The 20,184-nt window shown below is 36.9% G+C and overlaps 1 protein-coding gene across 1 annotated transcript in view; it reads right to left on the bottom strand.

Annotated features, from left to right (window-relative positions):
• Col5a2 (collagen type V alpha 2 chain) overlaps positions 1 to 17,337 on the bottom strand; it is a 143,291-nt gene extending 125,954 nt beyond the window's left edge. The window contains exon 1 of the mRNA XM_045148173.1: positions 16,934 to 17,337. Coding sequence (XP_045004108.1) covers positions 16,934 to 17,030 — 97 coding nt within the window. The 5' untranslated portion in view covers positions 17,031 to 17,337. The remainder of the gene's footprint in view (positions 1 to 16,933) is intronic.
• Between the last annotated feature and the right edge of the window lie 2,847 nt (positions 17,338 to 20,184).

Here is a 20,184-nt window from a genome sequence, read left to right as displayed (position 1 = left end):
AAATAAATTTTGATATCTCTCAACTGTGTTTTGTGAATATTGATACAGTAATAAATTCCATTAGACCCACAATGTAAATCACATTAATTCCTGAAATTTCCATTAATAATTCACTGTGATGAATACAACTTATTATCTAGTAAGTTACTCTAATGATTTACTACAAAATAGTGGGATTGTGATTGGAGATTAATTGCCATGGTGGCTGAAAACTAATGCCTGGTAACAAATTTTAAAAATTCAGCCTAGGCAGCTGATAATATTACTCCATGACAGTTCTATGTATATATTTTTTCCATCTATATGGATGACACTGATGGGATATTGAAGCAAAAAGCTAAACATTCTGTACAGTTTAATGAAATTTCCAACTGTGAGGTATAATATATATTTATACATCTCATACTAAAATTATTACTTTCTTTCCTTTTCTTTGTAGGTTGTATGGTTGGCTTTTTGAGAAATTATCACACTATGTAGCCCAGACTGGCTTCAAATTTATAATACTCATGTTTCCCACCTTACAAATGCTAATATTACAGACACATGCCACTATTCCTAACTTTAAATTTATTTTAAAAATGTGCATTAAGCATATACAATAATAAAGCATTTGGAATTTTAATTGAAAGCAAAAACAAATAACAGAACAGTTACAGAGAAAAGTCTTAAATATTCATTAACAGGACTTGTTACAAAAATTTAAATACAAACTAAAAAGTACAAGAATATAAGATGTCTTCAACAATAATCACACATATGAGTGTTATCTTTTTAAGGAGATTATATTTGCACCACTTTACAAACCTGACTAAATGAAGTAGACAGCATGGAATCCCATCTAGACTATTGTCTACCTCAAAGTGTTTGTCACACATACCAGTGAAAAAGAGATTGGAATGTAATGTGCTTTGGAAGAAAATCTAAAAATGTGGGCTAATTCTTGTGGAACTAAATATTATGTGGTATTCTTGTCTGAAATAAAATTTTGCCAAAGGCTTGGTCAAAATGCCCTACTTCCTCTGGTATGTCTTGGTTTGAAGAAACAGCTTAATATTTTTACCACTAATGAAATCACTAGGATAATAAATTGCCCTAAATCTGACAATATATATAATCATTATACATATATATGTATATATATGTATATTTATGTATATAGCTTTTTTATCTAAATAGAAAAAAATAACTTTATGATAACTAAAGTTTTAGACACTCCTGTGTATTTATTTTTCTTTCTCATGATAGACAGTAAACTCAATGTTTTACACATTATGATATCCTTTTAGCCTACCTGGCATAAGATATGGAACATAGTGCATATCTAACAAATATTTGCTGAATTTCAATTACAACCATTCGGTTCATAAGTTCCTGAGAATCACCACAGTAACACATGAAGACAAGAGTAATGGCTGGCATGATAGCAGTAATTAACTTTATTGAATGATTTATTGGAATGTATGTTTTATGGTAATAGCATATCATTAAAATGCATAGATTAAATGCCCTAAGGCCAAGAAGTATATGAATTTTATCAAACTAGTGATATTGGTCTTCTACTTTTGAACAATATCTTATTATCACTACAACCAAAATCAAGGACTGAAATATACTAACACAGTGCAAATACCAACAGATCATACAAGTCATTTCACTAGTGTCTGAGAGGTTCTGAGGCTGAGAAGTCAGTACACAATCAAAATGGCGTAGCTGAGTAGAATTTTACTGAAACATATGGCCTAATTTATAATATGAAAATAGTTCATAAATCAATGTTATTCGAAATTTAGCAGATGTAAATTTTATAAAAGTCCTTCATTTATGAATAACTACTTTCTCAAGGATCATCAGAAAACCCTACTCAGCCAGCACCAGCACATCTCCTACCTTGCCTTTGCCTTGTTCTCTATAATCTAGGCAGCACTGATGACTTGAAGACTCCTTTGTACATGCTCCACAACACTATGTGTGTTCCTTCCTAATTTCTTTGTGAAACTTTTAGTCACTCCCCAGCAAACATAGATGACTTTGCTCTTTCATGATCACACTATAGATTGATTCAGAAAAGTTTAATATTCTCTCTCAGATAAATATTTTTTAAAGACAAGCTTACATAGGCCTCAGCAGTTAAAGGTACTTGTTTGCAAAAGCCTGTTGTCTGACCAAGGTTCAATTCCTCACCACTCATGTAAATCAGGAAGCAAAATGGTGCATGCATCTGTAATCCAAGTCTACACAATGGTAGATATAACCAGGAGAATGCAGCTAGTCTCAAGTTCCTCTCTTGTCTGGAAGTTCATTTGAAGTGGCAAGGGACTCTATGTCTCAAGGAAGGTGGAGCAGAGACACCTTGAAACTATGCTCTGACCTTCATACACATGTGGTGGCACACACACCCATATACACATACACATTAATTAGTTCATATCATATGTGTGTACCTACACATATTTAATATATATACACATATATATGACATGAAAATATGTATATATACATATTTAATATATATAATAAAGGTTATATGAGAAAAAATGTGATAGTTGCCAAAAATCTTACTTATTTTTATGTGAAGGATGTGATTTTGTTCTTCATGGCTGAAAACAATACACACACACAATTTTCTTTATCCACTCATCTGGTCGATACCACCTAGACTGATTCCATAACTTATCTAATAGACTTTTAATTCAAATAGTTGATTAACTTAAATTATACATTATAAATGTCTTATGAAGACACTTTTAGCAGAGAGTGTATGTATGTCTATTACTCAGTCCTTATTTTTGTCTCAGAAGGTCTAGGAGTGAAAGTCTGGCAGAAGTTGGGAATATGAATGTCCACAAAAAGAGTCTCAATTTTTTCTGTAGGAAAAGGAAGGAAATCTGTATTCTAAATTTTCTGTGCTTAAGAAATGCCGATTGGAGGGCTGAAGTGATGGCTAAGCAGTTAAACACTTGCTTGTGAAGCCTAAGGACCCTGGTTCGAAGCTCGATTCCCCAGGACCCACATAAGCCAGATGTACAAGGTGGCGCATGCATCTAGAGTTCATTTGCAGTGGCTGGGGGCCCTGGCGTGCCCATTCTCTCCCTCTCTCCCTCTCTCTCTCTCTCTCTCTCTCTCTCTCTCTCTCTCTCTCTCTCGCTCAAATAAATAAATAAAAATAAACAAAAAAATTAAAAAAGAAATGCCAATTGGAATAAATCAAAGCAAAAAATGCAGACTAAAGATATGTATCTTCTAGTGAAAATTATTGCAAATTAAATAAGGAAGGTTCAAGAATAAGTATGACAATTCTATGACCTATTCCTCAGAACAAAGGCTATATAACCATTTAATTAAAACTATTTAATTAAAATTTATATAACTATTTAATTAATTAATTAATTCAATAATACATCTTTTCTTCTACTCGCCTCCTCCTTCCCCTCCTCCTCATCTTATTTACATACATTAGTACTACTATCATAGTATGGATGCAATACTAATTTTGCAGGTCCACTTAGTTGTTAGGGAAAATAAGCAGTGTTTCCCCCACCCAGAAGCAAATCCTCAGTTGTTGGAACAAGGGTGAATACTGCTAAACTTTGACACCTTACCATACCAAGAAGTACAAGGAGCATTTGGTCTTATGATTCTAATAGTGTAATGCCTAATATATAATTTTCCATTCCTGGAAAATTAAAAGTTAACCTGAATCAATACACTTTGTTATAAAGTTATTTTTATTTTTCCCCATAATCAAGAGTTCATTATAAAGCCACTTATTAAAAAAGCAAATGAGTTTTCAGAGTTATCAACTTGGATTAGTATTCCTTATGTGAATCACTATTAGGTAAAAGACTATAAACTTGGATCAAAACTTTAAATCCTAATTTAAAAGTACATAGATATAGCACCCACAGGCATTATGTATAATGCCTGTAATGACCAAGCTGTGTATATGATATTCTCTGTAGTATTAAATTGTAAATCTCGCCTACATGAAGAAAATAGTTTACATATTTAGTTTATATATTTTATAGTTTATATATTTACATATATAACTATAGGCATAGACATTTGGAGCTTAAAGTAGCCTTAGGTAACATATCACAGATCTTACAAAGGAAGAAACTGAGGCCCAGAAAATTCAGGTCACTTCCACAAAATCACCAAGTTAGTCCAGGAGAAAGCTACAATTATAATGACAATTTCCTGTGTCCTGGTCCAGTTTTAATTTAGAAGCTTTTCCTTAAAATTATTTCAACAATTCATTCATGAAAAGGAGTAAAGGTCTATTTAGTTGAGGCTGTCATCTCACTAACTGCATGTTTCTCTCTGTACAAGCAAAGAGTCTTAAAATATACCAGAAAGTAGACAGGTCTGAGAAATGATGGAGCCTCTGTCTAAACACCTGTCTCATATTGTGGGAAACATTTGTTAACTTCTTGGTCCAGGTCACTTTTCCACCAAGGGAAAAAGAGATACCATGACTACAGTCAGGACCTGGGACTGAACTTTGGATTAGAGACAGGTTTCCTGATGAGAGATGAATAAGGAAAAGGTAATGATAGTAGTATATTCAGCCTTCTGCCAGGAAGCTATACTTTTACCCACTGGGGAGGGCAACTGTCATCTAGTTGTGCTAGAAAAAATAAAACCAGATTTTGCTTTTCCATTGAGTTATCAAGTTAAAGCCTCTATTCTTTTTTTTTTTTTAAAGTTTTTTTTTTTAATTTTATTTATTTATTTGAGAGCGACAGACACAGAGAGAAAGACAGAGGGAGAGAGAGAGAGAATGGGCGCGCCAGGGCTTCCAGCCTCTGCAAACGAATTCCAGACACGTGCGCCCCCTTGTGCATCTGGCTAACGTGGGACCTGGGGAACCGAGCCTCGAACCGGGGTCCTTAGGCTTCACAGGCAAGCGCTTAACCGCTAAGCCATCTCTCCAGCCCCTCTATTCTTTTTCCCTACTTAATATGTATATAGGGGTTTGAGAGATGTTCTAAGTGGTTACATAAGTAGGCTATTTCACTTTCTTCAATTAAATATTTTCAATCTTGAAAAAATAACATTGCTTCTTTTCATTTCTATGAAGAAGTTTATATCACTGTGAATCAGTCACACTATCATTTCCTACAAAGAACAAATGAATTTTGCATCTAGCAACTGTTCACCACAGTAAAGGTATGCTAAAATACTAACACTGTGTAGGGCTTTCACAGCTGGTAGAGAGTTTTTTCATTGAGGTTATGATCTCCATATTTTTAACTGGTTGCAAATGAGAGAATACTTATATAAAGAAAGAACCCAGACCTCATGGTATGACCCTGGCCAGTGCTACTGAACTCTGGCCACACTAAGTGACTGGATGGCAAATGGGCAGCTGCCTACTCCTCTCTGCCTACAGGAGAGGTACCACTATCCCTTACTAAACACTGCTCCGGGGCTCAAATAGCTATGTTGGCATACTAAAGTCTCAGAAAATAAACACAGTTTTAGGTACTGGATGTAATTCCAGTTTATATTAAACAGCTCAGCCCAAGCCAAATGTGAAAACAATCACCAAATCTTTATATTAGATATCAAATTATATTAAATGAGTATATAGACAACCAAGTTGGTCAATGCATCCTCTCCCTTTCAAGGCTTTTACTCGTCAGCTTTTCTGATTTGCTTTGTGACTAAATCACCAGGTGAACACAGGCCTGGCCCAAGGGAGAAACATGAGATCACACACATTCATTACTGTGACTTTAGGTCTTGCAATTATGTTTTTCACCTACCCTATTCCCTTTCTGGTTTTGCCCTGGTATTTAGAATTCCTTGTTCCCTACCTATCCTTCCAGCTATCATACCTAGCAACTAAATTAAAACTTTACTTCAGTTATAGAAGAAAAAATCTGTAATGGCCCTGTCACAGGATGCAACCTGAATACACTCATAATGTCCATATTTCTTCAGTACTTATGAGTCTTCAATAAGCAAATGAAGGAGCTGGAGTTTGTAGATTTCAAGGTCATTAATCTGCATCATTTCACAAGGTTGGTATAGGGAAAAGTCAATGTTCAACCTAGACTTTAAAGCTTAATGTTTTGTTAACTGTTTATTGATATAGATGTAAAAAGTTCAAAATATTTAAAAATGAGAATAGTGGGGAACTTGCAATTTTCCAGAATAATAAAAAAAAAGGCCAATTGCTGAGTCAATTCCATATTCCTACTGTCTGTAGACCTAATTGACAGATTCTAGAGTATGGGGCCCTTTATTTATTTATTCTAAAAAGACTATTTTATATGAGTACAGAAGAAAATAGAAGACTCAAATACAAGAGTTGAAAGGTACCAAATTATTTGAAATTCTCTAATAAATACTAAGAAAATTATCTCACAATAAATATTACCAAATGATTTCACTATACATGGAAAAATATTACTAAGTCTGTACACACTAGGGTAATGACAATAGCCAGCATGGAATGTTTCAGTTCCCAACAAAGTAGGAAGTAAGTGAATACCCAACAGGCAAATCCTAACAGGAGGTGGAGCTAGAAGGAATATTCTAATATGAAACAAAACTTAAGGAGACATTCAGGGCTGGAGAGATTGTTCAGAAGTTAAAGCACTTGCCTGCAAAGACTAACGACACGGGTTCATTTCCCAGGACCTACCTAAAGCCAGATACACAAAGTAGCACATGCATCTGGAGTTCATTTGCAGTGGCTAGAGACCTTATTGCACTTGGTCTCCCCACCACCCCCACTCCTTGCAAATAGATAAATAAATAAAAGAAAGGTGACATTCAAATGAAGCTTGAATGTGAGGTCTAGAAAAGCAAATTATGTCCTCAGCACTCAAAGGCAATAAGAAGGTGAATGCATGGTTCCCATGAATTAAATTTCATGTAATTTTAATATCGTTTTCTTAGAAGTAGACATGTACTTACTCCCAATACTTTAGTGACATTCTACTGAAGGGAGAGAAGGTGAGGATGTGACATAGCCCAGGTGAGTTGCTTATTTAGCAAGTTCATAAAATGCATTTGATATGTCAAATACACATCAGAAGTCATGCCAGTTTTATTTTGCCGTTCTCCATAAATCCAAACACAAATACCTACATTAGGACCTGAAATGTCTTCACTGGTGTACCTTTGTGAAACAAATTTTGATTTGGTTTCATTCTTTATATAAAGGAATTTAAATGGTTCCAAAATCACTTCTCTGGTCTTTACAATAAAGCAAGCAGATTCTAAGTATAAGAGAGTCTTCCTGGGCTATTATTCTATTGGACTTCTTATAATGAGCTCCTTATATGCAAAATTCAGGTCAGCTACACAATGCTTAACAGAAAAATAAATAAATAAATAAAACCATATGTAATCTCACAAATAGAGATCAAGATTTATGGAGAAAGCTGGGCATGGTGGCACACGCCTTTAACCCCAGCACTTGGAAGGCAGAGGTGGGAGGAGCACCCACCCTGAGACTTTTACTACGTATAGTAAATTCCAGGTCAGCCTGGGCTAACATGAGACCCTACCTCAAAAAACCAAAGAAAGAAAATAGATTTAAGGAGAAATAGGAAAGATTGGAAAAAGAAATGAAAATCTTGTAGAAACATCTAGGAAATCATCACGCTATGGTACCTTGTGGGCTTGAACACAAGCTGCCTGGTGGAATTCAGTGGCCTCAAGGCTTATGTTATTGGTCTTGTTGTTGAATGCGAAGTCATGGAAAGGAACATACTTGTATCAGAATTTCTTATTTGCCTAGGAGTAACCAGTGCCCTTCTGGATTCTCAAGAAAGTAGAGGTCTCTCTGCTGAAATGACAGAGGTTTGGGGTCTCTAGTCAAAGACCAGAAAACTAGGAGCTTCTTTGCATTCCATCTTCCCATGGTAACCAGTTAACCTCACTGTCTAGCAGTCCTGGTCAACAAAAAGTATGGCTAAAAATGTAATACTAATATAGGAAATATATTTCCATGAGTTAAATTTAATTTGCCAATTCAAAATTAACCCCTGAAAAGACTGAACAAAGAAAATCCTTCAAAGTGCTTTCAATTTAACATAAATGAATCTATTTGGTTCTTCTACCTGAGGAGCAACTAAACATACAACAGTTGTAGAGATAAATAAAAATATTAAACCTCCATAAAAGGTAATTTCCATATCTGGTGGGGGAGGCATTAAGATCAGAAGTTTAAGGTCATTCTCAGTTACATAGTAAGAATTACACTGGGTGTGTTGGGGAACACATTTAATCCCAGCACTTGGGAGGCAGAGGTAGAAGGATCACTGAGTTCAAGGTCAGCTTGGGACTACATAGTGAGTTCCAGCTCAGCTTGGGGTAGAGAGAGACTCTACCTCTTAAAAAAAATTTTAAAAAAACAAATAAATAAAAGTGCATTTCTATGGAAACCATCCATATTTTCAGAATTCCATAATGACAAAATCTGAAGCTGGTGGCTATAGACCAACCTGTTGAACATCAAAAATTTAATTAAAGAATTCCATCATTACAAATTATCCAGTAAAATTCTACCTGCATCTTTCCTAAATTCATTCCATCCCTGTTCATTTCAAGCTTGGAAATTCTGAGAAGAAATGTACTGCAAAGTAAGGAAAGTGTGAGTATAAATAATGTGCTCTGTCCTCCACCAGTTCCTAATGTAGAGTCAGTTTCACAGTAGTTTTCTGCAAGTGGGGGAAGAAGTGTAGGAATAGCCTTTGGAAAATAGAGAAACTTGCTACAGAGTCTGGGAGGAGTCAGTCACCTCTCTTCTGTGTCCAAGTTATCCTGGGAGCTGCCTTGTAAATCCCTGCACAGTGAAGCAATTCCTCTCATTCCAACTGCAACCCAGACCAAGGCAGAGTGGAAAGTCAGCTTCCAGTTTTCATGCACACTTTAATGACTCTCATATTTTCAGAAAATAAACTCTGAAACAGAGTTGGTAGGCAGGCATGAGGTGGCACAGGGTCATGCTTGGTCTGAACATATGCTGAGAACTATTCCAGGGAATTACATGTATGTGGGGGTATGAAATAGGAAGGGCAGTAAGGGTCCACTGCACAGGATCAGTGTGACATCTCCAGGAAAAGAGATGGATATTTACTTATTTGTTTCTCAGTACTAAACATATAATAGCCCTTCTAACTGACCAGCATAAAAAAAAAAATAAAAGATGGGCTTAAAAGAGATGATGTTATACAGAAAAGGATTACTGGTATGTTTTCAGAAAGAAAAACAGGTGAAATGTGAGTTTTAAGCTTTACACTGGACTTTGACATCAAAAATGGTTATTTCTTCCACAAGTAACAACTTGGTTTTCAGTCACCACAATATACAGGTGTTATGTTGTTGCTGTGATTAAAAGTAACATGATAAGAATACTAGCTAACATCTAAGAGCTGCTGCTAATTAGGAGCCATGCTATCATGAGGGTGGCTTATTTACATGACTGCCTTTATAACAATTACTTGAAGTAAATGCTATTATTATATAAACCAAGACTGAGGTAAATAAAGAAAGTTGTCTAAGAAAAGGGAAATATAATTTGGAAAGCCTGAATTTGGACTTGGTTCACTAACAATTAAATGAGTCAATAAAGGATTTTTTTTTCATATATTTACAAAGCATAGTCAACTGGTATGTATGTGTAAATCACCACCATGTACCTGGTGAAGCTACAGAACAGGTGTCATGATTCATGTAGTGAGTTGTCAAGGAGATGGGAGCAAACAAAACACGACAGGACAAATTCAGAAACTCCTGAAACAAGTCATAGATTTGGGTAAAGAAAAAAACATGAAATTAATTCATACATGGCTCCTCTCTCCCAAGAAACCATCTGTTAACACCTTAACTCTCAAAGAACTGGAAAACTGGACTCAAAGATAACGGGTTAATCTTTATACTCCCAAATCCCCTAAAATCAATATCTGACCTGAGGAAAGATACTACCTGGTATTAAGTAATGATAATACAGATAATTATAGCTGTCTAGAAAGAGTGGAGGTGGTAATGAGTAGCCTTGAAAGTCAGCTGGATAATTTTGTAATTATTAGACTGAAAAGTAGACATGTATTTAATGTCAGTATTATGTGCTAAATATGGTGTGGTACTAAAATCAGAATAAATTGTTAAGTTGGGGGATTAAGTAAAAAAATAGAATTTAGGAATATTAATCATGCAGGAACAGAAAATCTGAGTTCATGAGAAGGGAACTCTCAAACTATGACAGCCTGTAAGGAAGAGGTTCATTGATGGGTACAGAGAAGGAAACCTGAGATCTACCATGAGAAAATATAAATTCAGAATGGGCTATGAATAGCAGAGGTTTAGAAAAAGAAAAGTACCTGATCAATGGTGGGAGTGTTTGACTGAGATCAGAATCATAAGCAATTCTTTATTTTCAAGAACAGAATGACAAGTGATATGACTAAAATCCTAGAAATGAGCTACATCAAGAAGGATCCTGACATGCATACTAAGAAGTTTGAACACTATTGTCTCTTCTAGCTGTGGGACCCAATGGAAGGATTTAACGAGGATAAAGATGTGCTTAGATTTGATTTTATGTTACCCACAAGGACAGTATCTGTTTATGTGCAGCATAGAAGTGACCACTAGTAGGATAAAGATAATTTAGATGGTATTTAAATAACCCAAGCATCAACAACTAGTGCCTGAACTGAGGAACTTGTATAGAGAGGACCAACTGATACATATAGGAAATATATTCAACAGGTAAAATAAAAGAACTTACTGACTGATTATAAATGTACTACTTGAATGTGAAAACATAATAACATTTGCCATTAACATACATAGTACATAAGTCAAATGAGCCTGTCTTGGAAGGTAGATCATTAATTACAGTTTTGATACATTCAGCTCTAAATGGTTCTGAGTAGCTGGATATGTGCCTCTGAAGTTCATGTGAAAGATTAGTGTTAGAGAGATTGGAAAGAAAACATGTAGATGTTAAATACAACCCTGAGATTCCTATATGGCTTAGGAAGAGAATATACAGAGGAAACTGAAGAAAAAGAACAAAGTGCTGAAAGATAAAAGACAGAAAGGAGCCCATGGATGAGTCTGGAAAGGAAAGACAGAGAGATGATGGGAGGACCTTCAGAGAGTAGCTTTTCAAGAAAGCTGAATGGTCAAGTCTGCCAATAAACTGATAAAACTGTGGAGAAAAGAGACAACTGGAAGAGCAGATAGAATAATCCTCTTAGTGAAGCAGCTTGAGTATATTAGAGACTATAAAATTAGAATGAGGGCACTGGAGACAGAGACAGAAAACTGTACTGATACTCTAAGACAGTTGGGCTAAGAAGGACGACACAAGCCCTAGAAGACAGGTGAACTTGGTCAGAAGCTAAGAAGAAAGAGTCAACATAAAGGTAATAGTTAAAGTTACAGAAGAGATCAAGTTAAGAGGCAACAAGTTCTCCAAGAAGGAAAGCAAACAGAAGAACTCACCCATAAGTGCATTAAGACATTTCAGATTTGGGGAAAGGGAGGCTTATACCACTAGGGCTTGTCACTGTGACACTGTGAATCAGCTAAGCATTCCAATATTACCTTTAGGTCAAGTTCCCAGATGGCCCTCATTAAAGTTCATGTGACTTCAATGATGTGTACTACTTCTTTGGTATTGTAGATTAGGACCACTAAAATTTAAGGACATGGTCTATATCAAGGTCAAAAGAAGGCTAATCAAAGACATACTAAAGTGTTTCACCAATGTCAGTGAAAGTTACCTGCAAATTTTGAAAATAGTGATTCTCACACCATACCCAAAAATACTAAATAAAGGCACTTATAAAGAAGATTCTGTCATCCACATTATTAACAAGTTCTCCAGGTGAGTCTTTATATCAAGTGGATTGTTTACCAATGATCCCAAGTCATGGTCAAAGAATATACAGCCTTGCTGAGCATAAAGAATTCCCTAATTTTATCAGTCTATTAAGCCTCCTAAATAGAGAAAGATGTACTCTTCAGAACAGAGCTTCAATGTGGTTTAGATAAAAGTTGTGGGTAAGGTCTGGCGAGATGGCTTAGCAGTTAAGGCGTTTGCCTGCAAAACCAAAGGATCTCACTTGACACTCCAGGACCCAGGTAAGGCAGATGCACGAGGGGCACATGTATCTGGAGTTTCATCTGCAGTGGCTAGAGGCCCTGGCGTGCCCATTCTCTCTCTCTTTGTCTCTCAAATAAATAAGCAAAATATATTTTTAAAAAGTTGTGGATAAGATAGACAAAGTATAAAGATGTAATGTTGAGCTGAAGGAAAATAGAAAGCAAAACTGCTGTTCTGGGCTATGCACTGTGTTTAGAAATGAACAACACCAGAGTGGATCTATCTGCCCAGGTATCCATTGTCCATTAAAACCATAATATCTGTTTCACTAAAAGTTGCCAACGCACATACTGATGGTCAGGATCAAAGTTACCCCCTGAGAGCCATTTTTCTTTATATTCTCCATAGCAGAACTTTGCATAGTAAAACACCTTAGCAACATCTCCCAGTTAAAGGGCTACCTTTAAAAAATATTTTATATATCTATTTATTTGAGAGAGAAAGAGGAAGATATAGAGAGGGAACGAATGGACATGCCAGGGCCTCCAGCCACTGCAAACGAACTCCAAATGCATATGTCACACCTTGTGCTTCTGGTTTATGTAGGTCCTGGTACCTTAGGCTGAGTAGGCAAACACCTTAGCCACTAAGTCATCTCTCCAGCCCAAGGATCCCTTTCTTAACCACACTTAAAGCTTTGTGTGATAATATGACCACATTCCAAATGTGATCTCACACAAAAGGGATAATGATGACACACTTGGTGTAATGTTCAAACTGCCTAACCATGAGTAAGCTTAAATGTTATGAAGATATAAAAGTGTTCACCTAAAAGAATACACAGAGTGTTTGTCTCTCATCCTCTATCCAGACCAGAAATTGTATGTAATGGTTGGAGCTCTAGAAGCCGTACAGGACTGAAAATTCAAACACCATACTCTAGGGATAAAAGAATAGAGAAGGGAAAGATTGAGTCTCCGATTACTTTCAACGTACCAACCTCTCACTGTGTAGTTGAAAGCTTCTTTTGCATCTTAAAAAGGCTTCTTTTATCTGTTTTTGTTTAAACTACTGAATTGTGCTACATAATGTACTGGAAAAGGGAAATCTAAAGGCTGTGGATATAGTTCAGTCAGTAACATGCTCATCACACAAGCATGAAGACCTGAAACTGAGCCACAGACCCCACGTAAAATAAGGGATATGGTGACATTAGGACCCTTGGGGCTTGTAGGAGAGTCTAGTCTAATTGGTAAGTCCCAGGCCAATGAGATAATGCTGAATAAAAATGATGGAAGAGCATTTCTGAGGATTTTTTTTTTTGCTTTGCCCCCCTCCACACACAGTAAGATTAAAAAAAAATTACATGACCTACATTTTCCACGGTATATATTTTAGTAGTAATGAGTTTAGAACAATTTATGTTTGTGCAAGTACCTTAAGCCATGAACCCATACTCTGTGCCTCCTTTGAAATGTTGTTATCTAAATGGTGCTGAGTGTTACAGATCAGTCTCTTCATATCTGTACTTTTACAGTGAGGTGAATGACAGACACAACACTATATAAAGGCCAGAGACCACAATATTAAAAAGGATTTTGAGACATTTTTGACATTGGCTTGGGAGCAGGATATTAGTATAGGGTTGCAACATGGGTGTTGCAAATTTATGGTCCATGAGGCAAATTTGGTCATCAGATATATTTTACTTGGCTGACGCAATACTTTCTGAAAATGCTAATTTTGAGTGCTTCAAGTGGGCATACATCTTCAAACCTCAGCAAGCCCCACACTCCCCTGCTGATGTACCAATAGTCTGTTGCTTCACTTGCTTATGTTGCCTGCCTGGCCTCTGGCAGCACTGGAAACAAGTGGCACATTTCTTCACTTCCTCCTCATCAGCCATCTGGTATTGGACACAGTGTTTCATATCACATATTATTTCCTGAAAATAAGTATGTCTACTTCTAATAACAAGAATGTGTATGGCTCCCAAGATGACAGATTCTTACTTGGAAATATGAAATAACAGTAAGTGTTTTATTTGAGCTTATAAAACACAAATGTGGAATGTTACAAAGCCCCTACACACCTGAGAGGGTAAAGGAGAGAGGCAGAGAGGAGGGGAGAGAGGAAAGAAGGCAAGAGAAGAGAAGAGAAGAAAGAGGGGAGGGGAGGGGAGGGGAGGGGAGGGGAGGGGAGGGGAGGGGAGGGGAGGGGAGAGCTCTTGAAAAGCTGGCTTTGTCATTTTGACTCATGTTTGACCTAAGAGTTTCAATTAAAATTAGCACAATTTCATCATGGAAAATGCTAATAAAAATTTAAAAATAAAAATAAATAAATAAATAAATAAAATTAGCACAATTTACAGCTCTTGCATTTTAGTTTCTAACAAATTTTTCAAAACCAAGTCAGCTTTTACTTAGAATTGATGAAAATGTTATCTTGGCCTAAACTATTTGTTTACTGTTATCTTATCACCCACATGTGTTCCTCCTTCCAGGCAGTTACTGGGCCTCTGTTTTACATTTTGCAGCCAAGTAGAGGAAAGTTATACCTTATAGTAATAAAGAGAAAAATCACACACACACAGAGACACACGCACACACACACAGACAGACACACACAAAACGACAGGTTTTTCTTTTTTTAATATCCAAGCAAGGACATTTGAACCCAAAGTAAATTCTGTAATGGATACATTAACTATAGCTATGATTTTGGGTAGGGGGACACATTCTTGGCATGTGTACCTTGCACTTTTCTTTAAAGTATGTACCTAATACTCTCTTTCTCAAACTCGAAAATTTCATGGGGTTTCTCAATTCTCATGAGTCTGCTAGCTTGTGACATGCCTCAACAGTGGAAATAAAGTAATCCAAGAATGCACATCATATCAGTGTGATGCAAAATGTGCAAATAGAACACAAGTAGTTCTGAATATGTTAGATTGTTGAATTATTTTCTATATTACTCTTAATTAGAAATATAGCTTTTGCTATTAACTTTTAACAGATATATTCCCTTCAGTTGATGAGCAAAGGAATTTTCTATTCACAATTCATAGGTGAGAATTTACCCTTACATTATAAACTCTGATATCTAGAGTTCAGATTCCTGTATTGTTTAATCATGCTGGAAAACCAAGGTTCCATTTGGAGATGGAGACTTATTGGAAGCAAGCCTAACCTTTATGTAAATTAGCATTAAAGAAAAATAAACTGCTTATTTTTCAGAAACACCTACATAATACCTACAATGGCTTAGATGTTTTTGGACATCCAGCCTAGCTAAGAAGCCTTTTGAAACCTTTCATTCCCACATATCCAGTTACTTCTATACTTTATAAACATAAGTGTACAATTTTAATATAAATTAAGAGATGGATTGAAAGTTTTATACATTGCCATATTGGTGGGGGTGGGGAGTAGCAGTTCTTTTATAATCAAATTTTCTGTTTCCCTCATAATTTTTTAATGTTTGTTCTAACTTTTACTTTGTATTCAATTATCTCCCTTGCCCTTCCAAACAATGTATACTCTGCATGCTTTTATAAAGAAACTCAAAAGGTTTTCCTTTTACCAATTTTCCTCATTTTTTTAAACATAGCAACTGACATAAAAGTTCAAGATTTTAGAAAGTGCCCCCTCTATGGGACTCCTGACAGATTGTAAAGTATTGTCCCCAGCATATTACTTTTACTCTTTAAGTGGTTTTAGAAATTCCAACCTCCAGGCACAGTTTATAAAATCTTTAGATGAAAAATACACAAAGGCAGGTAATAAGTATTCAGGGAGAGAGTGTGGGTGGGGGAAAGAGACAATAACAAAAAAATGTACAACTGCTAAGTTTTAAAAGTTTGAGTTTAATATTCAAAGCTACTAAAATTTATACTGGCCCATTGCAAAATGCCTTGTCTGTATCTGAATTTTAATTGAAATTTCAACCCTTATGAAAGGACTTAAGATTCAATAGAGCCACTTTAAAAGTACTCTTATAGATTCCAAAGCAGCCATGCAGTTTTACTTAACCATATGACTCAACCCTAAAAGATGCAAATAATATAGGAAAAAGTCAGTGACCAGGTCAAAAAGAAAAGAAAGGAAAAGAAAAGGAGAAGGAATGAAGGAAGGAAAGGAGAAAAGAAAAGAGAAACTATGTCTAAGGGAAAATGCTCTTATAAATTACTCCACGCTAAAATAAGTTATACACAAGGCAAGCTGGTTTCCTGCCTTCCGCCATCCAAACCGGGAACTACCGCTGTCCTGTAATCAAGTCAGTAGGGTGGGAAAATACCACAGTTTAAGAAAATCTGGCTTCTATCAGCCTCTGTCATGGAGAAACAAACTTGACTCCTCAGTAAGAAAATCACAGATGAAAAGAGTGGGGGATAAAAAGTATGAGAAGAAAAGAATGAAGAGCAAAGACAAAGAAACATCAGAACTATCAGAGTTGCTACAGAGGTTTTTCTAAACAAAGAATTTTATGAAGCAGCTGAGATTCAGTACAGGAAAGACTCCACCCCACCCAGCTCCAGCAGCTCTGGGAGCTCCAGCCCACAGAGCAGCTCTCTAGCGAAAAGTGCCTTAAGGGCTCAGTTTTAAAGACTCTTTTCTTTTAAACTTCCCACTCTTCCATTCAGGCAAAAGAAGTGATTCCAGAAAGTTAGCCTACTCTCTCCAAGGGCAGATGGAGAAGCTCGGAATGTGAGCAGAGCTGGTTCCCAGGTGCAGACCCCACAGCCCCCTTGCTCAAACTTCAAACCAGAATCTCTTCTTTACTCTTCCCGAATTCAGCTTAACATTCCACTTAATATGCAATAAACACACCAAGAAAAGCAAACGGCAAACTCACCATCCTCTTCTTGCTCCTGGGCTTTTATTGAGACAGATCGCCCTAATAAAACAGTGAGGATGAGGAGAGGTCTCGCTGCCACCCAGTTTGCCATCATGTCTAAATATTAGACATGTGGGTCCTCCTGGGAGAGAAGAGTGGACTCTGAGGTTACTGAAGCACCATGAAGTCAGCTGTGGGCTCTTCTGTCAGCACCAGCCCCAGGGCAGCCTCGGCAAACCCCCTGTTTCAGCACCAGCTCCGGCCGAGTCTGCGAAAACTTTTTTCAAGCGATTCAGCTTTAAATAGGAAGAATGCTGCCTCCACTTCTTTTCCTGCCCCTTTCAGCTTGTTCAGGCTCATAACCATCCAGTGTCTGCCAAGCAACGGTCTGATTGATGGTAAACAACCAAATCAGAGAGCGCGCCTCTGCGCCTTGGCTTGCCCTAGTGCATGTAAGGTTTGAAGCGCAGATGCAGGCTAACAACTGAAACAAACTTTTATTTCTCTTTCCTTTTGTTTTTTTAAGAAAGCCTGTGAGAAGAATCTGATTCCACCCCCTCTCCCTAATCCTTCTCCCAGACACGCACCCTTAACTTTTCCAGAGACACTAAAATTTAAAAAAAAAGAAGAAGAAGAAGAAGAAAGAAAGAAAGAAAAAGCATTAGGGAGGGCATGGAGCCTTCTAGCCTGAATCTTTGACTTTTAGATAATTCAGAACTCTTACCTCTCCCTTAAACATTTCAAAGGTTGCAAGTTTAACCCTTTGTTTTGACTACAGAGAAAAAGTTCTTGCCCCATTCTCAGATTCTGTTTCATTCCTCAGACTCTTCAAGGGGATGGGTAGAACAGTCCAGGTAAGGAAGCTGTTTTAGACAAATGTACTGAGATAGTGTATCCTTTGAACTAAGTCATTTCCATATCTCTTGTTAAGAAGCCACGTCTCCAGATTCCCTTTGCCCTATCAAGTTTTATTATGGAGAAAAAAAATGCCTCAGCTGTGACTATAGGCTGACATCAGGGAAGGACACTGCCTTTGGAGGCAGAAGACTCTGTCACTCACCAATATCGTAAAATCACACTTAGGCCTTTATCTCTGTGGACTCCAATATTCCCTTTGAGGGGAAAAAAATCTTTGTGATAAAGTGTACTGGGTCAGGTGACACTAAAATGAGCAATATGTTATTAACCGTAGTAAACGGTATTCTTCACCCCAAACCAGCTTTCCTGGGCAGATGGCACACCTGCACGTGCCTGTGAAGAGCAGTAGTCATGAACTCTGGGCCACACTCCAAATTGCCAAGATCTTAATCACCTCAGTGTATTCAAAACAATCTATTTACTACTTCGAGACTCAACATGGATGTTCTATACAGTATGAGTGAGAGGCAGACGGTAACAACTCAGCAGCTGTCAGGCATGCTGCATCATATATATAAATGAATAGAAAATGAATTCACATGAAACATAGAAATATAAAGCCAGGTATATAAATATGTATGGGATACATTAAACCCAGTATAATTTCAAGGAAAAGGGAGATAAAAATAAGATTCGGGAAATAAAGCATCACTATTTAGTTTTCTTAATAGACGAAATCTAAGAGCTTTAGATGTTTAGGATTGGAACTAAACTCTCTGGAGAAGCAGTCCTGAGAAGAAAGTTCTAACCCTGAACCCCTCACCAAGACACTTCTCAGTTCAATGACCTCACCCTCCACACGGTTGTTCCCAGCACTGTTTTGTTCACACTTAATGAATGGGCTTACTTAGTCAGAATCAAAAGCCATGCTTCTGCTCATTCTTTGGGCAATATCTGAGAAAGGCCAAGCTACCAAAACTCTAGCTAAATATTCAAAGGGAGTAAGAGGAAAATAAACAAATACAGTGGTAAAAATAGCTATTCTGTAGATCTGGTGGTTTTCTTCCACTATTAGAGCATTTTAGACCAACATGTCTCTGATACCCTGGGTTAGTACAATTTTCTGGACATCTTTACAGAGGTGCAAAGATAACAGTTGTCTATAGTGAATTTGCAACTCTCAGAAAATTTTTTGAGGGTCGAGGTGCAGAGATAATAAGGATATGTAGCTGATTCAGCACATAATCCTCTGTATCTGCTCAGTTATTATAAGCTATTAATATAGTTATGTTAAATTTAGCTAAGAATGCCAATTCCATAGGAAAAACTAAAAACATAATGTAACCTTTCCATATCCCCTGTCATTTCTGCTACCTCTTTCCATCCCGCCACAATCTGGTGAAAGGAGAAGGGTATAGCGTACTGAAGTTGAGATAACTGGCCATCCATATTGTCCTTTTGTATGAGCTGTAGGCATCTATTGCAGTCAAGCCCAGGTCAAGTCAAGTGACTTGAGCTTTTCTTCCCTATTCAGCACTAAAGTCCTGCCTTACAATGCTGAAAAGTCTAGAGCACACACAGGTGTTGACAAGGCATACCTGTCTCACAAATGCAGTTGAATTTCTTGATGAACTGATTCCAGCCCTCAGTATTAGAGCAGATAGCTCAAAATCTATCCCCGTTTCAATAACACATGCCCACAGTTGGCACAATATAATGTGTTAAAGTGAGTGACTGTTCTAAACCAAATATCACAACACTGAAAGCTATTTATTATTTTTCTCAAATCATATCAAAGTGATTCAAAGATGCTAACATGATCAAGTCTGCTTAGCTTGTAAGTGGTAACTTCAGTATCACTCATCTCTGACCTCAAAATGAAGGTGGGTCACTGCTTCTTAGTTTCCTGGAGCACCTGACCCTCCTCTTTCTCAGGAGAGAAGATACCTCAGCACTCATTCAAAGCTGCTCTCTCCCTCTTCATTTTCTGTCTTATCCCTTCAGTTTCCTTCGGGGAATTATGTTCTTTTTCTCCTCTGCCTTCTATGTCTCTTCTCTTTAGTTCATTTCTGACAGCTTGTAATCCTGGACTTTACATATATGTTATCTTTTGTCTTCTTTTCTTTAATTTTACTTATTTGAGAGAGAGAGAGAGAATGGGTATGCCAGGGTCTCTAACTGCTACAAACGAACTCCAGACACAGGAGCCACCTTCTGCATCTGGCTTTACATGGGTACTAGGGAATTTAACTTGGGTCTTGGGCTTTACAGGCAAGTGTCTTAACTGCTAAGCCATCTATCCAGCCCATATATTTTATCTTACAAGAATTTTTCAAATGAGGGAAAGTTTCCCTTATCTTTACATAGTCTACAATCTCACTTTTGCTTCTACATCTTCACGATGTCACGGC

Source organism: Jaculus jaculus, chromosome 4 (assembly GCF_020740685.1).
Source record: "Jaculus jaculus isolate mJacJac1 chromosome 4, mJacJac1.mat.Y.cur, whole genome shotgun sequence".
In the NCBI taxonomy this organism is placed as follows: domain Eukaryota; kingdom Metazoa; phylum Chordata; class Mammalia; order Rodentia; family Dipodidae; genus Jaculus; species Jaculus jaculus.
The sequence above is the reverse complement of the archived record's forward strand: the minus strand, read 5'-3'. Positions and strand labels throughout refer to the sequence as shown.